The sequence below is a fragment of the Pan paniscus genome, chromosome 9 (genome assembly GCF_029289425.2).
Source record: "Pan paniscus chromosome 9, NHGRI_mPanPan1-v2.0_pri, whole genome shotgun sequence".
Lineage (NCBI taxonomy): Eukaryota > Metazoa > Chordata > Mammalia > Primates > Hominidae > Pan > Pan paniscus.
In genome coordinates this window covers 73,758,249-73,776,295 of record NC_073258.2, presented here as the reverse complement: position 1 = coordinate 73,776,295, position 18,047 = coordinate 73,758,249, and the positions used below count along the sequence as shown (strand labels likewise).

General features: G+C 56.5%; 1 protein-coding gene across 7 annotated transcripts in view; it reads right to left on the bottom strand.

Annotated features, from left to right (window-relative positions):
• ATG16L2 (autophagy related 16 like 2) overlaps positions 1-16,493 on the bottom strand; it is a 30,812-nt gene extending 14,319 nt beyond the window's left edge. For 3 of the 7 annotated variants that reach the window (XM_008968620.4, XM_008968623.5, XM_003815663.5), the window contains exons 1-16: positions 14,260-16,493; positions 11,997-12,096; positions 10,971-11,070; positions 7,088-7,161; positions 6,534-6,785; positions 6,286-6,351; positions 5,868-5,981; positions 4,706-4,768; positions 3,986-4,094; positions 3,421-3,526; positions 2,585-2,655; positions 2,239-2,310; positions 2,005-2,125; positions 1,535-1,640; positions 316-465; positions 48-95 (exon numbers count right to left, since the gene is read on the bottom strand). In XM_008968620.4, the coding sequence (XP_008966868.1) occupies positions 48-95; positions 316-465; positions 1,535-1,640; positions 2,005-2,125; positions 2,239-2,310; positions 2,585-2,655; positions 3,421-3,526; positions 3,986-4,094; positions 4,706-4,768; positions 5,868-5,981; positions 6,286-6,351; positions 6,534-6,785; positions 7,088-7,161; positions 10,971-11,070; positions 11,997-12,096; positions 14,260-14,377 (1,670 nt within the window). In that variant the 5' untranslated portion in view covers positions 14,378-16,493. Of the gene's footprint in view, positions 1-47; positions 96-315; positions 466-1,534; positions 1,641-2,004; positions 2,126-2,238; positions 2,311-2,584; positions 2,656-3,420; positions 3,527-3,985; positions 4,095-4,705; positions 4,769-5,867; positions 5,982-6,285; positions 6,352-6,533; positions 6,786-7,087; positions 7,282-10,970; positions 11,071-11,996; positions 12,097-12,566; positions 12,658-14,259 lie in introns of those variants that run through there. The other 4 variants (XM_055093760.2, XM_008968621.4, XM_008968622.4 and 1 more) reach the window with 4 other exon arrangements.
• Between the last annotated feature and the right edge of the window lie 1,554 nt (positions 16,494-18,047).

Sequence of the window (18,047 nt, the reverse complement as noted above, 5' to 3'; positions counted from 1 at the left end):
TCCGGCAGGGCACACTAGGACACAGGCATATGCTCTCACGGACATACCTGAACACAGCTTTCGTCCAGTCAGAACCACACTTGAAGCCATCGGCCCTGAGGACAGACATGGCTGGGGTCAGAACAGAGGTCATCACTAGTCTCTGCCCTCTGCAGGGAGCTTCCAGAGCTTCCTCTTTGTCGAGGGGTTTGGTACCTCAGCAGGACCTGGTCTGGAGGGGCCTCCAGGGAGGGCTCCAAGAGGGTCTATTACAGGAGAAGAGAGGCTCAGCTGTCCCAGCAAAGGCCACAGGGTCAGCAGGCATGAGGCTGGTACCTGAACACCTGGCGGATGTTGCTGACACGCAGGTCGATGACCTTGAGTGTGTTGTCTCGGGAACAGCTGAGCAGGTGCAGTTGGTCGTGGCTGAGGCTCAGGGAGGTGACCCGGCCCTGCACAGGGATGACCTGGGTGCAGTGGGGCCCCCTGAGGAACAAGGACAGAGACAGGGATGAGGAACAGCCTAGCCAGGCCACTCCTGACAGGAAGGGGCCAGGCGCAGCAGCTTTCCTAGCTAACCAAGTCCGGAGGAACCCCAGGGCCCTGGATCGCTGGGGTAAAGGCTGTGAGTGACTCATCTCCCTTCTCCCCACTGCAGCCAGCTGCCTCCATCAAGGAACTTAGACAGACTTTGATTTGAAAGCTGGAGCCTTTGAAACCTTTGGGTCACTAAATAAGAACCATATCATCTGAGCAATGAAGTCTCGTCTTTAAAAAATATGAGAGAGAGAAGGAAGGGTTGCAAACAGTAATTGCTGGAGATCAGTGAGTAAAGGCTTGAGGCAGGCCTAGCACTGGCTCTAGCTTTGTTTTTTTGTTTTGTTTTGTTTTTGGTTTTGGTTTTGTTTTTGTTTTGAGACATCTCGCTCTGTCGCCCAGGCTGGAGGGCAGTGGCGCAATCTGGTCTCACTGCAACCTCTGCCTCCCGGGTTCAAGCCATTCCCCTGCCTCAGCCTCCCAAGTAGCTGCGATTACAGGCATCTGCCACCACACCCAGCTAATATTTTTAGTAGAGACAGGGTTTCGCCATGTTGGCTAGGCTGGTCTCAAACTCCTGACCTCAGGTGATCTGCCCGCCTCGGCCTCCCAAACAAACAGCTGGGATTACAGGTATGAGCCACCACGCCCGGGCTCTAGCTTTGCTTTTATAAACAATTCAAGCCCAAAGTTAGGGTCTTTGGTTTAAAAAACAGTTAAAAGAATTTTTTTCCTTTTGATATAAAAGTGGTAACTAAATGGAAAAAGGTACATCTCCATCTTGGTTGCAAGGTCCAGGCGGAGTCCAGCATTGGACCAAGAGCCATGAAGACAGTGGCACAGCTTCCTGCGGGAGCTGAGCCCAGCCGAGAGGCACTAGCTGGCAGTGCCAGCCCCACAGCCTTGCCTGCCCAAAGTGCCACCAAGACTCCTCCTGCCATGGCCAGAGAAAGGAACAAGAACTTGGGAGCCCTGTCCCCAGCCCTCCCCAAGTCCTCCCCCAGCCTGCGCCTGTCACCTGCTGTCCCAGAACCGGATCTTCTGGTCATTGTGGCCACTAATGATGATATGGTCCCCACACACCACGTCATTACAGTAGGAAAGGACATTGATGGTCCTGGAGCCTGGGGACCAAGCAGCAGACCCCAGGGCCTCAGAGGAGGGTTGTCGGGAGCCACCCCACAGGACATATGGAGAAGCTGAGGCCCAGAACCCGGTGTCCTCCCAAGACTAGAACCCAGGTCTTCTGCTTCCCAGCACAGGGCTCACCCACGTCTTTTTCCTACCCACAGCCTGAGGTCACCAAGAAACCAGACAGAAAACACCATTGGGGGATACCATTAGGGAACTGGAGGGCCTTGAGAGGTTTCACCCCCAAATGCCTATGAATCTCAGAGCCACTCCCAGAGAGCAGGTGAGGTCCCTTGTGCCCTGGCCTGGGGCTCCTGGCTGGTGGGGAGGGGAGGTGGGGCTGGGGCTCGGGCTCACAATAGGCACGGCCGAGGTCCCACTCCTTCACTGTCCGGTCGCGGCTCCCAGTCACTGCCTGGTGCCTCGTTAGCTTGAATTTGGCAGCTGTCACCTTATCCTTGTGTCCAGACAGTGTCTCCTGTACCCCGGCCCCAGGTACGGATCAAGAGTTTGGCCAAGACCCCATAACAGGCCCCCTAGTCCTGAGGTATGACCTCTGACCTCCAGGCAGCCTCCCCAGTCAGGCCTCACCTTGGACTGTGCCTCCCCCACCTTCCAGAGCTGGGCAGCCTGGTTGTAAGTTGCTGCTAAAACCTGGTAGCCCTGGAGAAATGGGAGAGGAAGTGAGAGGTGCCAAGCCGGAGGCAACATTCTTCGGGCCACAGAATGAGGCTAGGGGCTGCCTCACAGCTTCCCACGGCCCAGGTCACCAAGGCAGGCAAAGGAGCCTCCGGCCCAAGGAGGAGGATCTGTGTAAGAGCCCAGGGGCCTGGTTCTAGGGTATCCATGTTGCGCCCTCAGGTCCCACAGCCCCCACCTGCCCAGTGTGGAGATCAGAGAGGGCACAATCCCATGCCACTGGGGCAAAGTTCCTCACCGAGGGGTCAAAGTCCACACTGGTGATGCTGCCACCAGCTCCCTCCAGGGTCTGGTTGGCCTCCAGGCGACCTGGGAGGACCAGGGGAAGGGACAGTTGAAATGAGGTCTTAACCTCACAAAATGGAGGAATTGGGATTGAGAGCGGAAGATCAGTTCCCGCCCCACCCCCCGACACATCCCCAGGTTAGAAGACAGAATCGCTGGGTCTGTTCTGCGGGCCTGGGCTGGAGACTACACCTCCCCTAACTGCTGGCACTGGGTCCCAGGGACAGCTAGTCATTTCACAGACCAGGCTAGAGAGGACCAGGGAGAAGGGACTATGTAGAGCACGCAGCAAGCCATGATCAGGCCAGCCAGAAACTTGCCTTTTCTAGGAAGCCCCCAGGAGCCGGCTCTGACTCCCCAGGACACCCCCTCTCCAGAGCACAGAGCTTGGGACAAGGCCAACAGTTCATACTTGTCTCTTACCTGAGTTCTGAGAGCTCAAGTGATGCTAGAAGAGGGTCACCTGGTAGACTCAGGGAACTGCTCTTCAAGGGCCTGTCCCTGTAGGACCTCATGATAGGGGACCCCCACCAACCCCCATCAGGGACCATCTGAACTCAGCCCTCCCCATCCTGCAAATCTGGACCCTAGGAGCCAGGAGGCTCCACCCTTCTTCAGAACAGTGAGCCCAGAGTCTCACTCTTTCCAAGGCATTGTCTAGTCACTGGCCACAGAATATTCCAGATAGAGAAACACAAAGAGATCCAAGACCTCTGCCCACCAAGGAGTGAGCTGAGGAGAGGGTCTGGAGAGAAGCACCAAGTTGGCCTGCAGGGGAGGGCTCCTTACTTCCCACAACATTCCAGAGGTGGATCAGGTGGTCAGCCCCTCCAGTGGCCAGGAGGCTGCTGTTGGGGCCAAAACGAACAGCATTGACCTCAGAGAGGTGGGCATCCTGTGGGGAAAGGGGAGGTTGGTGCCCCGGCCCTCCCCGCGCATGTCTCTGTGAGTGCTCACGGGCCCTCTTACCGGTGCCTGTGCAGACACAGCCTGCTGCAGATGTGGTATCCCCCTCCCCAGTTTCTCTGTCCACACTCTGAGTTTCAAACCCGACCCCACCAGGTGTTCTCACCTCTGCCTGGACCCCTGCAGCAGCCTCCGTGCTATGCTACTCTACTCTCCTGCCTGGCCTCCTGGCCTCCCAGCCTCCTCTCTCTCCCTCCCCGGCTCATGCCCACATCATAACATGCTTGAGTGGCTCCCACCACAGGCTGTGGGAGGCAGCCTCCTGCTCCTGCTGAGGAGCCCAGCCTTGCTTCCCTGGCCTCTTGGGACCACCCCTGGTGCCGAGACCACCCCTGTGCCTGCACTCTCTCACCACTGCCCCACCCATGTGGCTCAGCTCCTCCCTTACCAGCACATCCTGAGCCCGGGTAGGAAGTCGGGCAGCCACACACACAGGGATGATCTGGTATCGCTGCTCAGGGGCTCCCCCAATTGAGTGACCTCTCCTCTTCTTAAAACTGGGGTAAGGTGGGTTGGGGTCAGGAGGGCATTCAGCAAGTCCTTCTCAGGTGGGAGCCTCCAGCTCCCCTGAGGCATCAACCATAGGAAGCAGACATGGCAGGCGGCAGAACATGGCCCCAAGGAGCAGCGAGAGCATTCCCCAACCCAGCCTCGACCCCAGGGGTTGGTGTGGAGACGGGGTGGGGAGCACACAGAGGCAGACACAGGAGCAGGGTAGGGTTGGTGGGTGCAAAGAAACCTCAGGGCCGGGGTTTCAATCCCAGTCTTGCCACTGCTTGGCTCTGTGACTCTGAATGAGTCCCTGACATTTCAGAGCATTTTTCCCAATTGAGTAGGAGCTCCTGCCCTGCCTGAGGCTGGAGCTCTTGGTCCCCTGTGACGACCTTGAATAAAGACAGACCCTTGTGAGGACAGAACCTGGAAGACAGCTGAACCGGGGCCGGGGCTGAGGCCATTCACCTGGCTCCTGTCTCCAAGGTCCAACAGACTCACAGGCAGACAGCTGCACATCACAGGGATGGACAGGTCGAGGCGCAGACACGGACCAAGCCTGGGCTGGGGAGCCCGACACACACGTGGGTGCACACACAGGCACACACACACTTACTCCAGAAACCCCTTCACCACATCCACACAGTGGGACAGCGTCAGGGAGGTGGCTGAGGCAGACCTGAGACAAAACCAAGAGAGATATGCTAAGGGACTGGCTGGTGTGTGTACAAATGGCTGTCCATCATCTCCACACTTTGCCAGAGACCTGGAGGCTTGTAACCTCTCAAGTCTGGGATAAGAACTTGACTTCTCCAAGATCAGGAGACTAGGGTGACCCAGATCAGTCCCAGGAAGGTCGGGGCAGCAATGGATTTGGTAATGAAAGTCTCCCAAGGTCTCCCTCATGATGGGAAGAACTGCCTTACCCTACTAGTACCCACCAACAAAAGTTCCTGGGAAGCTGAGCCGGGGCCTACAGGGAGGAGAGATGCTGAAGGTTCCCCCAGGCTGGGGATGGGAGGAGGGGGGAGCCTAGGCTCACTGGGTGACCTCAGCAATGCCCAGGAGAGGGTGTGTCCTACAATGACTTGGCCCACAAGGGCTCCCAAGGACTTTGGGGACTGGCATCTCATGCCCCTCCCCACGGTTTCTTCACTGCCCCAAGGCCTGGACACCAGGGACCTGCAAGGAAAGACTGAGAAGAGGTGTTAGGCTGGGGAATGGGGCCCAGAGGGGGCAGCCTCAATGACAGGCAAATCAAGAAGGATGGAGGAGACCCTGCGGACAGTCACCCAAGGTCTGAAGCCCCAATCAGGTCCCACAAGTGTGAGCACACATCTACACATGCTTATATATTCACACATACAGATGGGCTCAGTCAAGCTTGTACACACCTGTGGCCTCATGTCCCTGCGGATGCACATGCTTGCACACCTATGGCTGCGCACACATGCCTGGCATGACTGGGCTCTGGGCTTTGCCCACAGGTTCTCTCCTGGTGACAGCTATTCAGAAGCCTGACACCCCACCCCCAGAGCTCTGATCCCAAGAAGGAAAGGGTTGAGGGTAGGGGTTGGGGGGGGGGGGTGAGATGGAACTGACCCCAAGTGGCTCCAGACAATGGAGGTCAGACTAGCCCTGGGAGATCTGAGCTTTCTGGCCTCTCCTCAAGCCCCCTCCCAACCCAAGAGCTGACTCCAAGGTCCAAGAGGAAGACCCTGGCAGCCTCTGGGGTGGGGCTCAGCTCAGAGCTCTGAGACTGTCACCTGGGTCCTCACCTGAAGGGCCTCTTCCACTTCTCACAAGCTTCCTTCTCCAGGGGCTCTGGCTCAGGGGCCAGAGCCAGAGTCTCCCTTCTCTCCCTCATCCCATCGCCTAGGGTGTCCGGGCCCCTAGGAGAGGTAATGAAGTTCAGAAAGGCCAAGGGACCAAGCCAGCCCCTCCCGACCCCAGCACAGGATACGCTGAAGACAGGAATTCCCAGTGATGAGGGTTCTGTGTGGGTGTACACGTGCAGCGGTCACGCATGCAGGCTCCTACGACCACACGGTCCTCTGCAGGTGTCTCGTGGGCCCCGACCACTTGGGGGCCTCAGGACGGGGCTATGCACAAGTACAGTCGGCAGCCTGGGTCGCCGCATGCAGGCGGGGCGGGAGGCAGAACGCAAGGGTCGGACCGGCCCATCCCCACTCTTACTCGCTGATGCTCACGGTCCGCTTGGCAGCCTTCTTCAGCTCCTGGGACACCCGCGCCTGCTTGGCCCTTGTTGGGTAAAAAGCATCCTGAGACCCTGGCGCGGCGCCTCGCACGTAGGCGGGGCTAGACCCGGTCCCTTCCTCCAGCGGGCGGCTGCTGCCCCTTTCCCTTCCAGACACCAGCGAAGCCCGACTCCTCCCTGCAGGGGCGGGGCCTTTCCTCAGGAGGGGCGGGGCCTGCTCCCTCACCGCTCCCGGCGCTCGTTGCGCAGGTTGCGCTCGGCCGCGGCGCGCGCCTTGCGCTGCACGAGCCTCTCCAGCAGGTCGCGCGCCTCTTCCTGGAGCCTGCGCAGTGCCGCCTCCCGGAGCCCGACGTGCGCGCGCAGCGCCTCGTAGGCTGCCCGCTGCACCGCATTCTGCGCCCGCCACTCCTCCACCTGCTGGGCCTGTTGCGCCCGCGCCTCTCGCAGCTGCGCCACGCGGGCCTCCAGGGCTGCCAGCCTGGAGGACGGAAAGAGCGGATAGTGGGTCCCAAGCTTCCCCCGTCACTGCCCAGTGGGAATATGCCTCGGAGCAGAGACAGACCTGCCCATGCCAAACGCGGCTAGCCGGGTGGCTAAGCCAGGTCTCCCCCAAGCCTTCGCCCTCAGAGCCCAGCCGTTCGGTCCTCTGGCACCAACCGATGGGGTCAGGGGGACGTAGGGAAAGATCTCGGCCCGCGCCATTCCCCCCGCCTCCCGCATAGTTGGCCCCGGGCCTCCCTGAGGTGGGCGCGGTCCCTCCCGCCCCCGCCCCCGCCTCACCTGCTTTGCCTCTGCTGCAGCTCCGACTCCAGCGTGCCCAGGGCCGCGCTCTTCTCCACCACCTGGTAGGCCATCTGGGGGCGGACAGGTGGGCACGGCGGCGCTGAGGCCCCTCCAGGCCTCCAGTCCCTCCGGGGCCGAAGGCGCTAAGGGAGTCGGCTGCTCCCCTGCCCGCCCCCTTCCTGAAAAGCAAGCTGAGCCCCACACAGGTTTGGGACCTTGCACAGGGACGCGCTGTTGTTTGTGGAGCAGTGGAAGGCCCTCGGGCTCTGGAGTCAGCCCTGGGTCCCAATCCTCGCCGTGCCGCTTCGTTTCTCTGCGACCCTACTAGGAACCTCTCTGGCAAGAGCAACCCGCTCCACTGCCTCGCCTGAAGAGTGGGAAGCCAGCGCTCCGCTCCCAGCACCATGCATAACCACTGCGAGGACTCCTCGCGCAGAGGCTGCCAAATGCCCATCCGGCCCTCGGGCGCCATGATGTTCCCAGCAGGCTACACGCTCCTTCCATCCTCACCACACCGGGAGGCTGGTACTGCCACTCTCACTTCACAGACAAGGACACCGACAGAGAGGTTTAAGTGTCTTGCCCAAAGTCACGTAGCTAAGAGATTTGGGCACAAGCCACCTACCTAACTGCATCACCCTCCAGGCTGGTCAGGGGAATGTGAGTTCTGTTCCCCACCCCTCCCTGCTGGCTTCCTGGCCTCACCCAACCCAGGCCTGCCCAAGCACAGGTCTCAGCATCGAGAGGCCCTGCGCAGAGGCACACAAGGCTAAGATCAGGCGACTCGGGGAGCCAGGGCCCAGACTCAATATGGGAACAGTGCTGGCAGCCCAGGAGAGTGGGTGAGGGTCATTTCATCTGCACTCCCGCCTCACTCGTCATGCCTTCAACCCAGAGCCAAGCAGGGTCGGTGGGAGAGACAGACCCCAGGCAAGGCAGCTCCCACCAGTGTGACAAGAGAACATGAGGGCCAGAGGCGCCTCTGGCCCAGGCCAAGGCTGGGGGCTCTTGTTGCTAATCTGTTCCTGTGTTCTCACGTGGGCCTGATGAGGACAGACTGAGGAGCACGGTTGGCGCTGCCACCTGCACTGACATGACGCGCTATGTGAGTGAGTCTGCGAAGAAGGAATCTGCACATGCGGGTTGGGGCACCTTTATTCATAGTTGGCCCCATTTATAACATAATTCTTTTCACCACTGAGCAATCTGATCACCACCTCCACTTTCTCACTTGTCACTTGCTTTCATTTATGTTGTGTTGTACCATTCAATATTTTATTGTATGCCTTTCAAAATTCAAGTAGTAGGGGTGGAAAACAGATTAGTACTTGCCAGGGGTTAGGGATGGTTGGGGGGAAAGGGGTGAATGTGACTAAAAAGGGGTAATAAGAAAGAGATCTTTGTAGTGGTGAAACAGTGCCATATCTTGATGGTTACACAAATCTACACGTGATAAAATGACAAAGGACATATACACACTTCATACCAATCCCAGTTTCCTGGTTGTGGGTACTATAGTTATGTAAGATGTAGCCAGCAGGAGATGCTGGGGGAAGGGGATGCAGGAACTCTGGACTATCCTTCCAACTTCCTGTGAATCTATAATTATTTTAAAATAAAAAGTTAATAATAATGATAAATGCTTGTGATGTGTGGAACTACTAGAGAAATTTTTACAAAAGAAAAGAAAAGGCCGGGTGCCATGGCTCACGCCTGTAATCCCAGCACTTTGGGAGGCCAAGGCGGGCGGATCACGAGGTCAGGAGATCAAAACCATCCTGGCTAACATGGTGAAACCCCGTCTCTACTAAAAATACAAAAAATTAGCCGGGCATGGTGGCGGGCGCCTGTAGTCCCAGCTACTCGGGAGGCTGAGGCAGGAGAATGGCGTGAACCCGGGAGGCGGAGGTTGCAGCGAGCCGAGATGACACGACTGTACTCCAGCCTGGGCAACAGAGCGAGACTCCGTCTCAAAAAAAAAAAAAGAAAGAAAAGAAAAAGCCTCCTCACTGCCCCCATCCTCTGGCGCATCCAATAGGTACTGGCTGGTGTGTGTCCTGGGAAGGAGTGCTGGGGGCCAGGGAAAGTATCCCAGGCAAAGGGAGCTGGGAGCTCAGAGATGAGCGTGGCAGGAAATGCGACAAGAGCCTGGGGAGCTCGACGGGGGAGCCAGGCTAGGAGCTTTGGAAGATCTACAGCACACTAACCATGGGGACAGAGGTAGTAAGACGGGCTTTTACTTTTTACTCTATGGCTTCTATTCTCTTGACTTGTTTACAAGCATGTTTTGTGTATTGCTTGTCTTTAATGGAGATCTTTTTTTTTTTTTAATTAAAATATGTCACTCTGAAAGCTGTATGGAGAAGGGACAGAGAGTGCTAAAGAAGTGTTCCAGGGCAGGATGAAAGTTACTTGTACCATGTCAGATATGGTACAAGAAACAGAGAAACATTGATGGATTTGGAGATAGAGTCAACATGAGCTTGTGACCAGCTCAGGATGGAGGGCTGGGAAGAGTCAGAGGTGCCCCTGCATTTCCAGCATGTGTGAGAACGACTGGGGGGCAGTCACAGGAAGACAGGAAGGACAGCCCACCTCATTCATCGCTTAGTCTACAAATAGTCATTAGTATGGAATGGACTGTGGACACAGGCCCTAAGGATATAGGTTTGCCTCGGAGGCAAACCAAGACATCCCAGGGCTTGGGGAGTTCACAGCCCAGAGGCTGGGGGTGGTGTGGGGGTCAGATGTTTGAGAATCACCTCTCAAACAAATATTAAATTGGACCTACAACAGCAGCTCTAGGGAAAGGTTCTCAAATGAGTCCGTACCTATGCCCGCATTTCTGTTGGGCAGGTGACTTGCCATTCTGTGACTGGATGTGTATTTCCTGGGCTATCACAGTCTCTTTCAGAGGACTGGAAGCCCCATGGGGCCAGGTCTTGTTTATTGTTGCATTCCCCGTACTTTGGATATAGCAACTGTCAATAGATGTTGAGAGAATGAATGGAGAGCACAGAAGTTGATTTGTGTGAGAAGGGCTCAAATCCTGGCTCTACCTCTCCAAGCCTCAGTTTCCTCCTCTACAACCATAAAGTTGTGAAGGATTAACTGAGACAATGTTTAGCCCAATGCCTGCAAGGAGTCAACTCTCAAAACGGTGTGGGCCAAATTCTGGGGGAGATGGTGAGCCTGATTTTAGATGTGATCTCCAAAAAGCAGCTGAGCAAGAGAGTCAAGCTCAGAAAGAAGGCTCGGCTAGAGACAGAACTGAGAGTTGGCAAACAGAAAAAATGGGGGTCAGTGAACCCCAAGAACACCCACATTTGAAGGGACGGGAATAGGGAGGAGGGGAAGGAGCCAGTGAAGGAAGTTCAGAGGCAACAATCACAGAAATGAGAGGGAAACCAGGAGAGCATGGTGAAAGAGAAGCCAAGAGACACTGTTGCAAAGGGGCAGGGAACGCGGTAGTGTCAGGTGGAGCGTCCACACCCTGCCAATGCGCTAAATGAACCTAACTTCTGTAGTCTGCAAATGTATATTGAGCATCAACTGGTGCTAGGCCTTGGGGATGGCTGGGCGAGGGGTGAGCCATGGAGTAGTGAGCAGAGCAGGCTAAACCATGTGGAAGGGAAATGGGCTGCCAGGCCCTTGCACACCTAACTCCCTCCAGCTGCTGTTGGAGCCCACTTCATCCTGGGCTGCCCAGGGCACTCTGACCCCTGCTCAGCTTCAGGTCAGGGCCTGGCACACACTAGGGCTCACTCAATGCTTGCAGCACTGGGCTTGGAGAATTCAGCAAACACAGGAGTACCCCTCACTGGCTGGCTCCCTTGGACCACATCTCTCTACCCCATTTTCAGACCCCTTCCCAACTTACCTCACCACAGACCAGCCGGAGCCCCTCCTCCTCCTCCTGCCACTTCACCCTCAGTGCGACCAGTGATGGGACTTGGTCTGAGTCAAGCTCTGACTCCTCCCTGCCAACCAATCAGAGTGGTGCTCAATGTCCCCCGGTTCACCCAAGTGCCCAAAGGCACCCAAGCGATGCTACATGAAAAGCCTAAAACAAGAGCCATTAACTTCGTCCTGGGAAGATGGAAGCCAGCAAGCCAGTAAAGGAAAAGGCAAGTCTCTAGAAATGAGCTGTCCATGACTCCTCTGCTCTAAGATTCCCCTAGGCCTTGGCCAAGGACCCTTCTCAAGAAGCACCTCCCAGTCAGGCGTGGTGGCTCACACCTGTGATCCCAGCACTTTGGGAGGCTGAGGTGGAAGGATCACAAGATCAAGAGATCAAGACCATCCTGGCCAACATGGTGAAACCCCGTCTCTACTAAAAATACAAATATTAGCCGGGGGTGGTGGTGCACGCTCCAGGAGGCTGAGGCAGGAGAATTGCTTGAACCCAGGAGGCGGAGGTTGCAGTGAGCTGAGATCACGCCACTGCACTCCAGCCTGGGTGACAGAGCCAGACTCCGTCTCAAAAAAAAAAAAGCAAAGCACCTCCCAACTCTGAGCCCCAACCTATTCCTGGTTCTCATCTTTACTCCCTCTTTGCAACAGGTAGCAAGACCCTTTCTTTAGGCATCAGGCAAGGAACAGGGAAATGGAAAAAGACTGAGAAAGGGAAAAGACATAAGTATAGGGGTGGGAGGGGAAGGAGATGGGACAAATGCAGAGAGATGGACAAAGAAAGGTGGAGGGGAAAGATTCTAAACAGCTGGCCTGTGGGAAGGCCAAGGGCCTGCCTCCCCCACCACCCCCACCACCTCCACCACCCCCACCACCCCTGGGCAGCAGCCAAGGGCTGATGAGGCACTAGGGAGAGAATGAACCCAGCACAGGCAGCAGGGGCAGGGCCCCAGCACAGGCAGCCCTTTGTGACCACGGACCCACATACACTCACCAGGGGCCCTGGTGGGTGGTGGGAGTGACACTGTTTGGCTCCGGCTGCAGCTTCTTTGAGAACTTGTCCAGCAGCTCAGCCTTCTCTAAGAGATGGTTATCTGGAGAGTGCAAGAGAGTGAGCCTGGGGCAGAGACAGATACCCAGCAGCCCCCTGGCATGCAATTTATCTCCAGCTAAAAGGGCTGCAGGAGCCCAGAGATGCTAGGGATGGGGAAGCTTCTGGCAGGCTGGCCTCCGCCCTGTGCCTGAGGGGCATCTGTGCAGTTCTACAGGACCTTCAGCCCTAGCAGTGTCCTCATAGCACCGGTCCCCAGGCCCACGTGGAAGAGGACCTGCTCTCCCAGGGACAGAAGGATGACCACTGCGGGGTACTGCCCGCTGAGGGTCCTGAGGGAAGGAAGGGGCCTGGGATTGATTCATCCCTGCCTCAGAGCAAGGCTTAGCCCCAGAAAGTGATGAAATAAACCGAGCTCTACCTGTCAATGGCCTTTGGCAAGTCACTTCCCCTCCAAGGGCTCTAGCTTTCTGCACTTAAAAATAATCCCCGGCCGGGCGCGGTGGCTCACACCTGAATTCCCAGCGCTCTGGGAGGCTGAGGCGGGCGGATCACGAGGTCAGGAGATCGAGACCATCCTGGCTAACACGGTGAAACCCCATCTCTACTAAAAAATACAAAAAATTAGCCAGGCGTGGTGGCAGGCGCCTGTAGTCCCAGCTACTCGGGAGGCTGAGACGGGAGACAGGTGTGAACTTGGGAGGCAGAGCTTGCAGTGAGCGGAGATCACACCACTGCACTCCAGCCTGGGCAACAGAGCAAAGACTCCATCTCAAATAAATAAATAAATAAATAATCCCAACTTCCCCAGCCCTGGTGTAAGGTACCCCCAGGCCAGAATAGAAAGTCCTTGAGCAATTATCCAGCAGACATTCTGGAGGTTGGTGGTTTGACCCTGGAATACCCTCCCCCATCAACAGTCACTTCCTCTTTTCTCACCAGTTCCAGGGGAGGGTGGGGTGGTAAGTCCGGGCCTAGCTCCCTTCTCATCAACTTCCTTCCCACACTCAGTGCCCTGTCACCTTGACTGAGGCCCTGGGCCTGGCCTAGTTCTCATGAAAACCCCACCTCAGCCCCCAGGGTACTGCAGCACCCAGCAAACCTAAAGAAGGTCTCTATACCCAATTAACAAGTAAGAAGACTGAGGCTTAGCGATGTGATCTGCCCAAGGTTTCAAGACTGGCCCTTCAGTCTGATTTCAGCTCTCCAGGTCTCTCTAGTCCCTCAGACTCACAGCTCTCTGGGTCGAGGCGGGGGGCAGGGGTTGGGGGGGCGGTGACCCCCTCCCTCAAACTGGACGGTTCCACTGTCTGTCTGAGCAGTGGAGAAGTGTGGCTGCTGGAGGTGGGGGCTGGCCTCGCAACCCTGAAGGTAGAGGACCAGCAGCCTGGAAGCTTGCAGAGAAATTTTCCTGGCTAAGAGCAGATTTGATTGTGGGGGTTTGGCCAAGATTAGCCCCAGTGAGAGAGCCGCAGGGATTGTGGTTAGACTTCCAACCACAGACATAAAATCGCAGGCGGCCAGAGGTGCGACACACAGGCACACCTGTTCATCCCCTCTTGAAATGCCACACCCTATCCTGACCAGCTGCCCAGAAACAATTCTGAGAGTCCGACTTCGCTGGGCTCAGCCAGCATCCGCCAGCAGCCCGGGGCCCCCTGATGCCCCCTCAGGCTGGGTAGGCTGACAGGGAGGTGTTCCATAAGCCTGTGCTAGCGTCGCCTGTCAGCGGCAGAGCCTGAGATGCACAGCCTCCTCCTTAGAGGTTCCGAGTGTCGCCCCTCTCCGGATGGGCCAATAAGTGGCTGCTCTGGACAAGTCCCGCGTTCTTTCACTGCGCTACCGAGACTAAGTGCACTGATCAAGCCCCTGCCCCGGGGACTGCCCGGGTAGGGAGGCAAAAGAGACCCTGCAAAACCAACACCCGAGGACGCACTTGCGTCTCGGAAGCCCAGCTTGTGGGAGGCAGAGCCCGTCCTGAGGGGCGACGAGGGCAGGGGGACCAGGAGGGGCTCGTCCAGGTTCTAACCAGAGCCTGGATGGCAAGGGGCGGAGTCCTGGCAGTCGGGATGGGCGTAACGCACAGGCTCAAGGCATAAGGCACAGCGCACTCGGGTCACAGGCGGAGGAGCCAGCCAAACCCTCTCCCCGCGCCCGTAGCCGCGTCCCCTCAGCCGCCATCCTCTCAGCACCGGGGCGCACTCACAGGCCGGCACCAGCTCCAGGAAAAGCGCCTTTTGCGTACGGTCCCGAAGCCGCAGCTGCCGCACGATGTGGCGTTTCCAGCGCGCTGCGGGGGCACCGGGGACGCCCGGCCCCGCCATGGCCGCGCTCTCCCGCCTAGCGGCGCGTTCCTCCCGCCCAGGACGGCGCCAGGCCGGGGCGGGGCCTCGCGGGGACTCCGTGACGCCAGGGGGCGGGCGGCGGCGGGGAAATCCCCGGCTTGTCCCAAGAGGGCTTTGGCGGGGAGGACCGAAGGCCGACGCCGGGAGGAGCTGCCTCCGGGAGGAGCCGCCTCCGGGTCTGAACCGCCGGGGTCCCGTCCGAAATGTTCACCTAAGTGGGGGCTCCTGTGGCTGCGAGGGTCATAAGCAGGAGCGAGGTCGGAGCCTCCGGGGCGGCTTCCCCCACGCGGGTGGAGCGCTCCGGAGGCGGGGCCCTCAAGGCCCGGGTCTCTTAACCCCGCCGCGCCCGGGCCGAGTTCGAGAGCCGCTGATGCTTCCCAGGCCGTCGCGCTCCTGGCCGCGCGCCCAGCCAGGGACCCAGAGGCCCCGGGCTCTGCGCGTACACTGAGGGCGCGGCGCAGCAGGACAGCAAGATAAGGAAGCAGAGACTGAAGGGAGGAATCCCCGCTTTCCGGGGATGATGGCGTTCGAGTTGGGTCTGTGAGGGATGAAATAGGAGTTGGCCAGAGGGAGAGAGGGACTCTAGGCCTCGAGAAGAGCACGTGCAGAGGTTCCGTGACACGAAAACGCCAGGTGGGTGCGGGGTTGGGAGGACAGGAGGCAGAAGGGTTTACGGCTCCACATGGTCGCCGAAATTTTAGGTCCCTGAGAGTAAAGGGGTGCAGCTGATTTCATCTAGAAAGCCCCTGGCCGGGAGGAGAGAACGAGCTTGCTTGCCTGGGGTTGCAAAGGAGTGGGTAGCTGAGACGGCCAGCACCCCCAGCATCCTGACTCAGGGCCAGACGCTTCACCCCATTGGGCGGCGTCTGGAGGAGCAGACACATCTCTTGTGGGTACCCTCGAAAGTGAATCATGGGTCGCAGGGAACTGTGGTCAAACCGTCTCTAGCTAGATGCTAGAGAGCCAGCTCTGCAGGCTCAGGCTACTGTGAGACACGAAAGGAGGGACTCGCTGGGCACAGCCTCACCCTGGGGCATGCCAGCAGGCCCTGCCCTCTGAGTGTTGGCAGACTTGAACATCCCTAGGGAACGAGAGAAGTTGGGCAACGATGGGAGAGCAGTGCAGGCCCTGGAGGTGACGAGTCTGTTGAGATTCTGATGGGGATGGGTCAGAGGACGTAGAAAGCAGTGAAGGCCTAGACGCCCCCAGGTCAGTGTAGCCTGCTCTGCTTCCAGTGAGCTGGGCTCAGTCCCCCACATGTCATTGTCTTAGACGCCCATGGCCTTTGCACAGGCCGAGCCTGATGTTTGGAACATCGTCGCCTCTAGGGGGCCTGGCTCCTAATCATGCATCACCTCCTCCAGGAGAACTTTCCTGCCCCTACACTGAGTTCAAGCTTCTCAGACACCAGCCCCAGCTGAGTTCGAGTTATAACCGTCACCAGTTATCACACCATCCTGTAATCTGTGCGGTGCCCCTTAGGGCAGGACCTGGGTCCCAGATGTCTCTGTACCTCTAGCCCCAACCCAGGCCTGACCTGTCTCTTGAAGGAGTATTTGTGTTGAAGATGGGTGGTAACGTTCAGCAAAAGCCATGCCCAGGAGACAGGCACAGTACCCATGGAGACCCAGGGCCAGCTGATGACAGTGATGAATTCCCTTTAGAACTGGCGGACTCTTGGGTGCTTGGAGACACTATATAAATAAGGAACTCTGGCTGTGTGCATGGGAGAGTATATTAACAGGGCTTGGCCTGGCTGTGAGGTGCAGAGATGCCGTTTCTCTCAGGTAAGGAGCCATATTGGGGCAGGGTTTCCTAATCCTTTTTTGACTCGCAAAATACACCTAGGAAATGTTAAATAAATTGTCATTTTTGAGTAGTATATGATAACGAAGTGATTGATTTTGACTAAAAATATTCATGTTCTATTTTTAGAATATGAAAGATTGTATTGTAAAGATCACTTGAAATAAAATTTTAGATAATATATGGAGACAAATTTCTGCTTTTTACATTTAACTTGCTGTTTAATGTATCTCAAATTATTTATGTAAGAGATATATGATTTGACCAATAAATATTTAAAAAGTTATACCATAATCTGGGGACCTAATGTACTTCACTTTTTTTGTTCTGTTTTGTTTTTGAGACAGGGTCTCTCTCTGTTGCCCAGGCTGGAGTGCAGTGGCCCAATCATGGCTCACTGCAGCCTCATCCTCCTGGGATTAAATGATTCTTCCACCTCAGTCTCCCGAGTAGCCGAGACTACAGGCACATGCCACTATAGCTGGTTTTGTTGTTGTTGTTGTTGTTTTGTTTTGTTTTGTTTTGTTTTTTGAGACAGAGTCTCTGTTACCCAGGCTGGAGTGCAGTGGCACAATCTCGGTTCATTGCAACCGCCTCCTCCCGGGTTCAAGCGATTCTCATGCATCCGCCTTCCGAATAGGTGGGATTACAGGCATGCGTCACCACACCCAGCTAATTTTTGTACTTTTAGTAGAGACAGGGTTTCACCATGTTGGCCAGGCTGATCTCCAGCTCCTGACCTCAAGTGATCCACCCGCCTCAAGCCTCCCAAAGTGCTGGGACTACAGGCGTGAGTCACCGTGCCCAGCCGCCCAGCTCATTTTAAATTTTTCTGTAAAGACAAGGTCTCACTATGTTGCCCAGGCTGGTCTCTAATTCCTGGGCTCAAGCAATCCTCCTGCCTTGGCATCCCAAGTGCTAGCATTACAGGCATGAGCTACTGCACCTGGCCCTAAAGTACTTAAAATGTAATTTAAAATTTGCACCTGGGAGGCCAGGCACGGTGGCTCACACCTGTAATCCCAGCACTTTGGGAAGCCAAGGCAGGTGGATCACAAGGTCAGGAGTTCAAGACCAGCCTGGCCAGTATAGTGAAACCCCATCTCTACTAAAAATACCCAAAAAAAAGCCAGGCTTGGTGGTGGGCGTCTGTAATCCCAACTACTCAGGAGGCTAAGGCAGAGAATTGCTTGAATCCGGGAGGCAGAGGTTGCAATGAGCTGAGATCGCACCACTGCACTCCAGCCTGGTGACAGAGCGAGACTCCATCTCAAAAAAAAAAGTGCACCTGGGTTAGGCACCTCCCAGAAGCCAGAGTGATTGTTCAAAAACTTAAATCAGGCCAGGCACGGTGTCTCACACCTGTAATCCCAGCACTTTGGGAGGCCAAGGTGGGCAGATCACCTGAGGTCGGTACTTTGAGACCAGCCTGACCAACATGGAGAAACCCCGTCTCTACTAAAAATACAAAAATTATCCAGGCATGGTGGCGCACGCCTGTAATCCCAGCTACTTGGGAGGCTGAGGCAGGAGAATCACTTGAACCCAGGAAGCAGAGGTTTCAGTGAGCCAAGATTGCGCCACTGCACTCCAGCCTGAGCAACAGAACAAGACTGTCTCAAAAACAAAAACAAAAACCTTAAGTCATCTCAAGTTCCTCTTGCTTAAAACCCTTGAAAGGCTCTCCAGCATAGTCAAAGCAAATACCAAACCCTTTACCATGGCCTTCAAGGCCCTGCTTGATCTGGCCCCTGCCCACATCACTGATCTTACCTCTTCCTACTCTTTAGCCTTATTCACTGCACTGAAATCCCACTGCCAAGCTTAGCCCCACCTTGGAGGC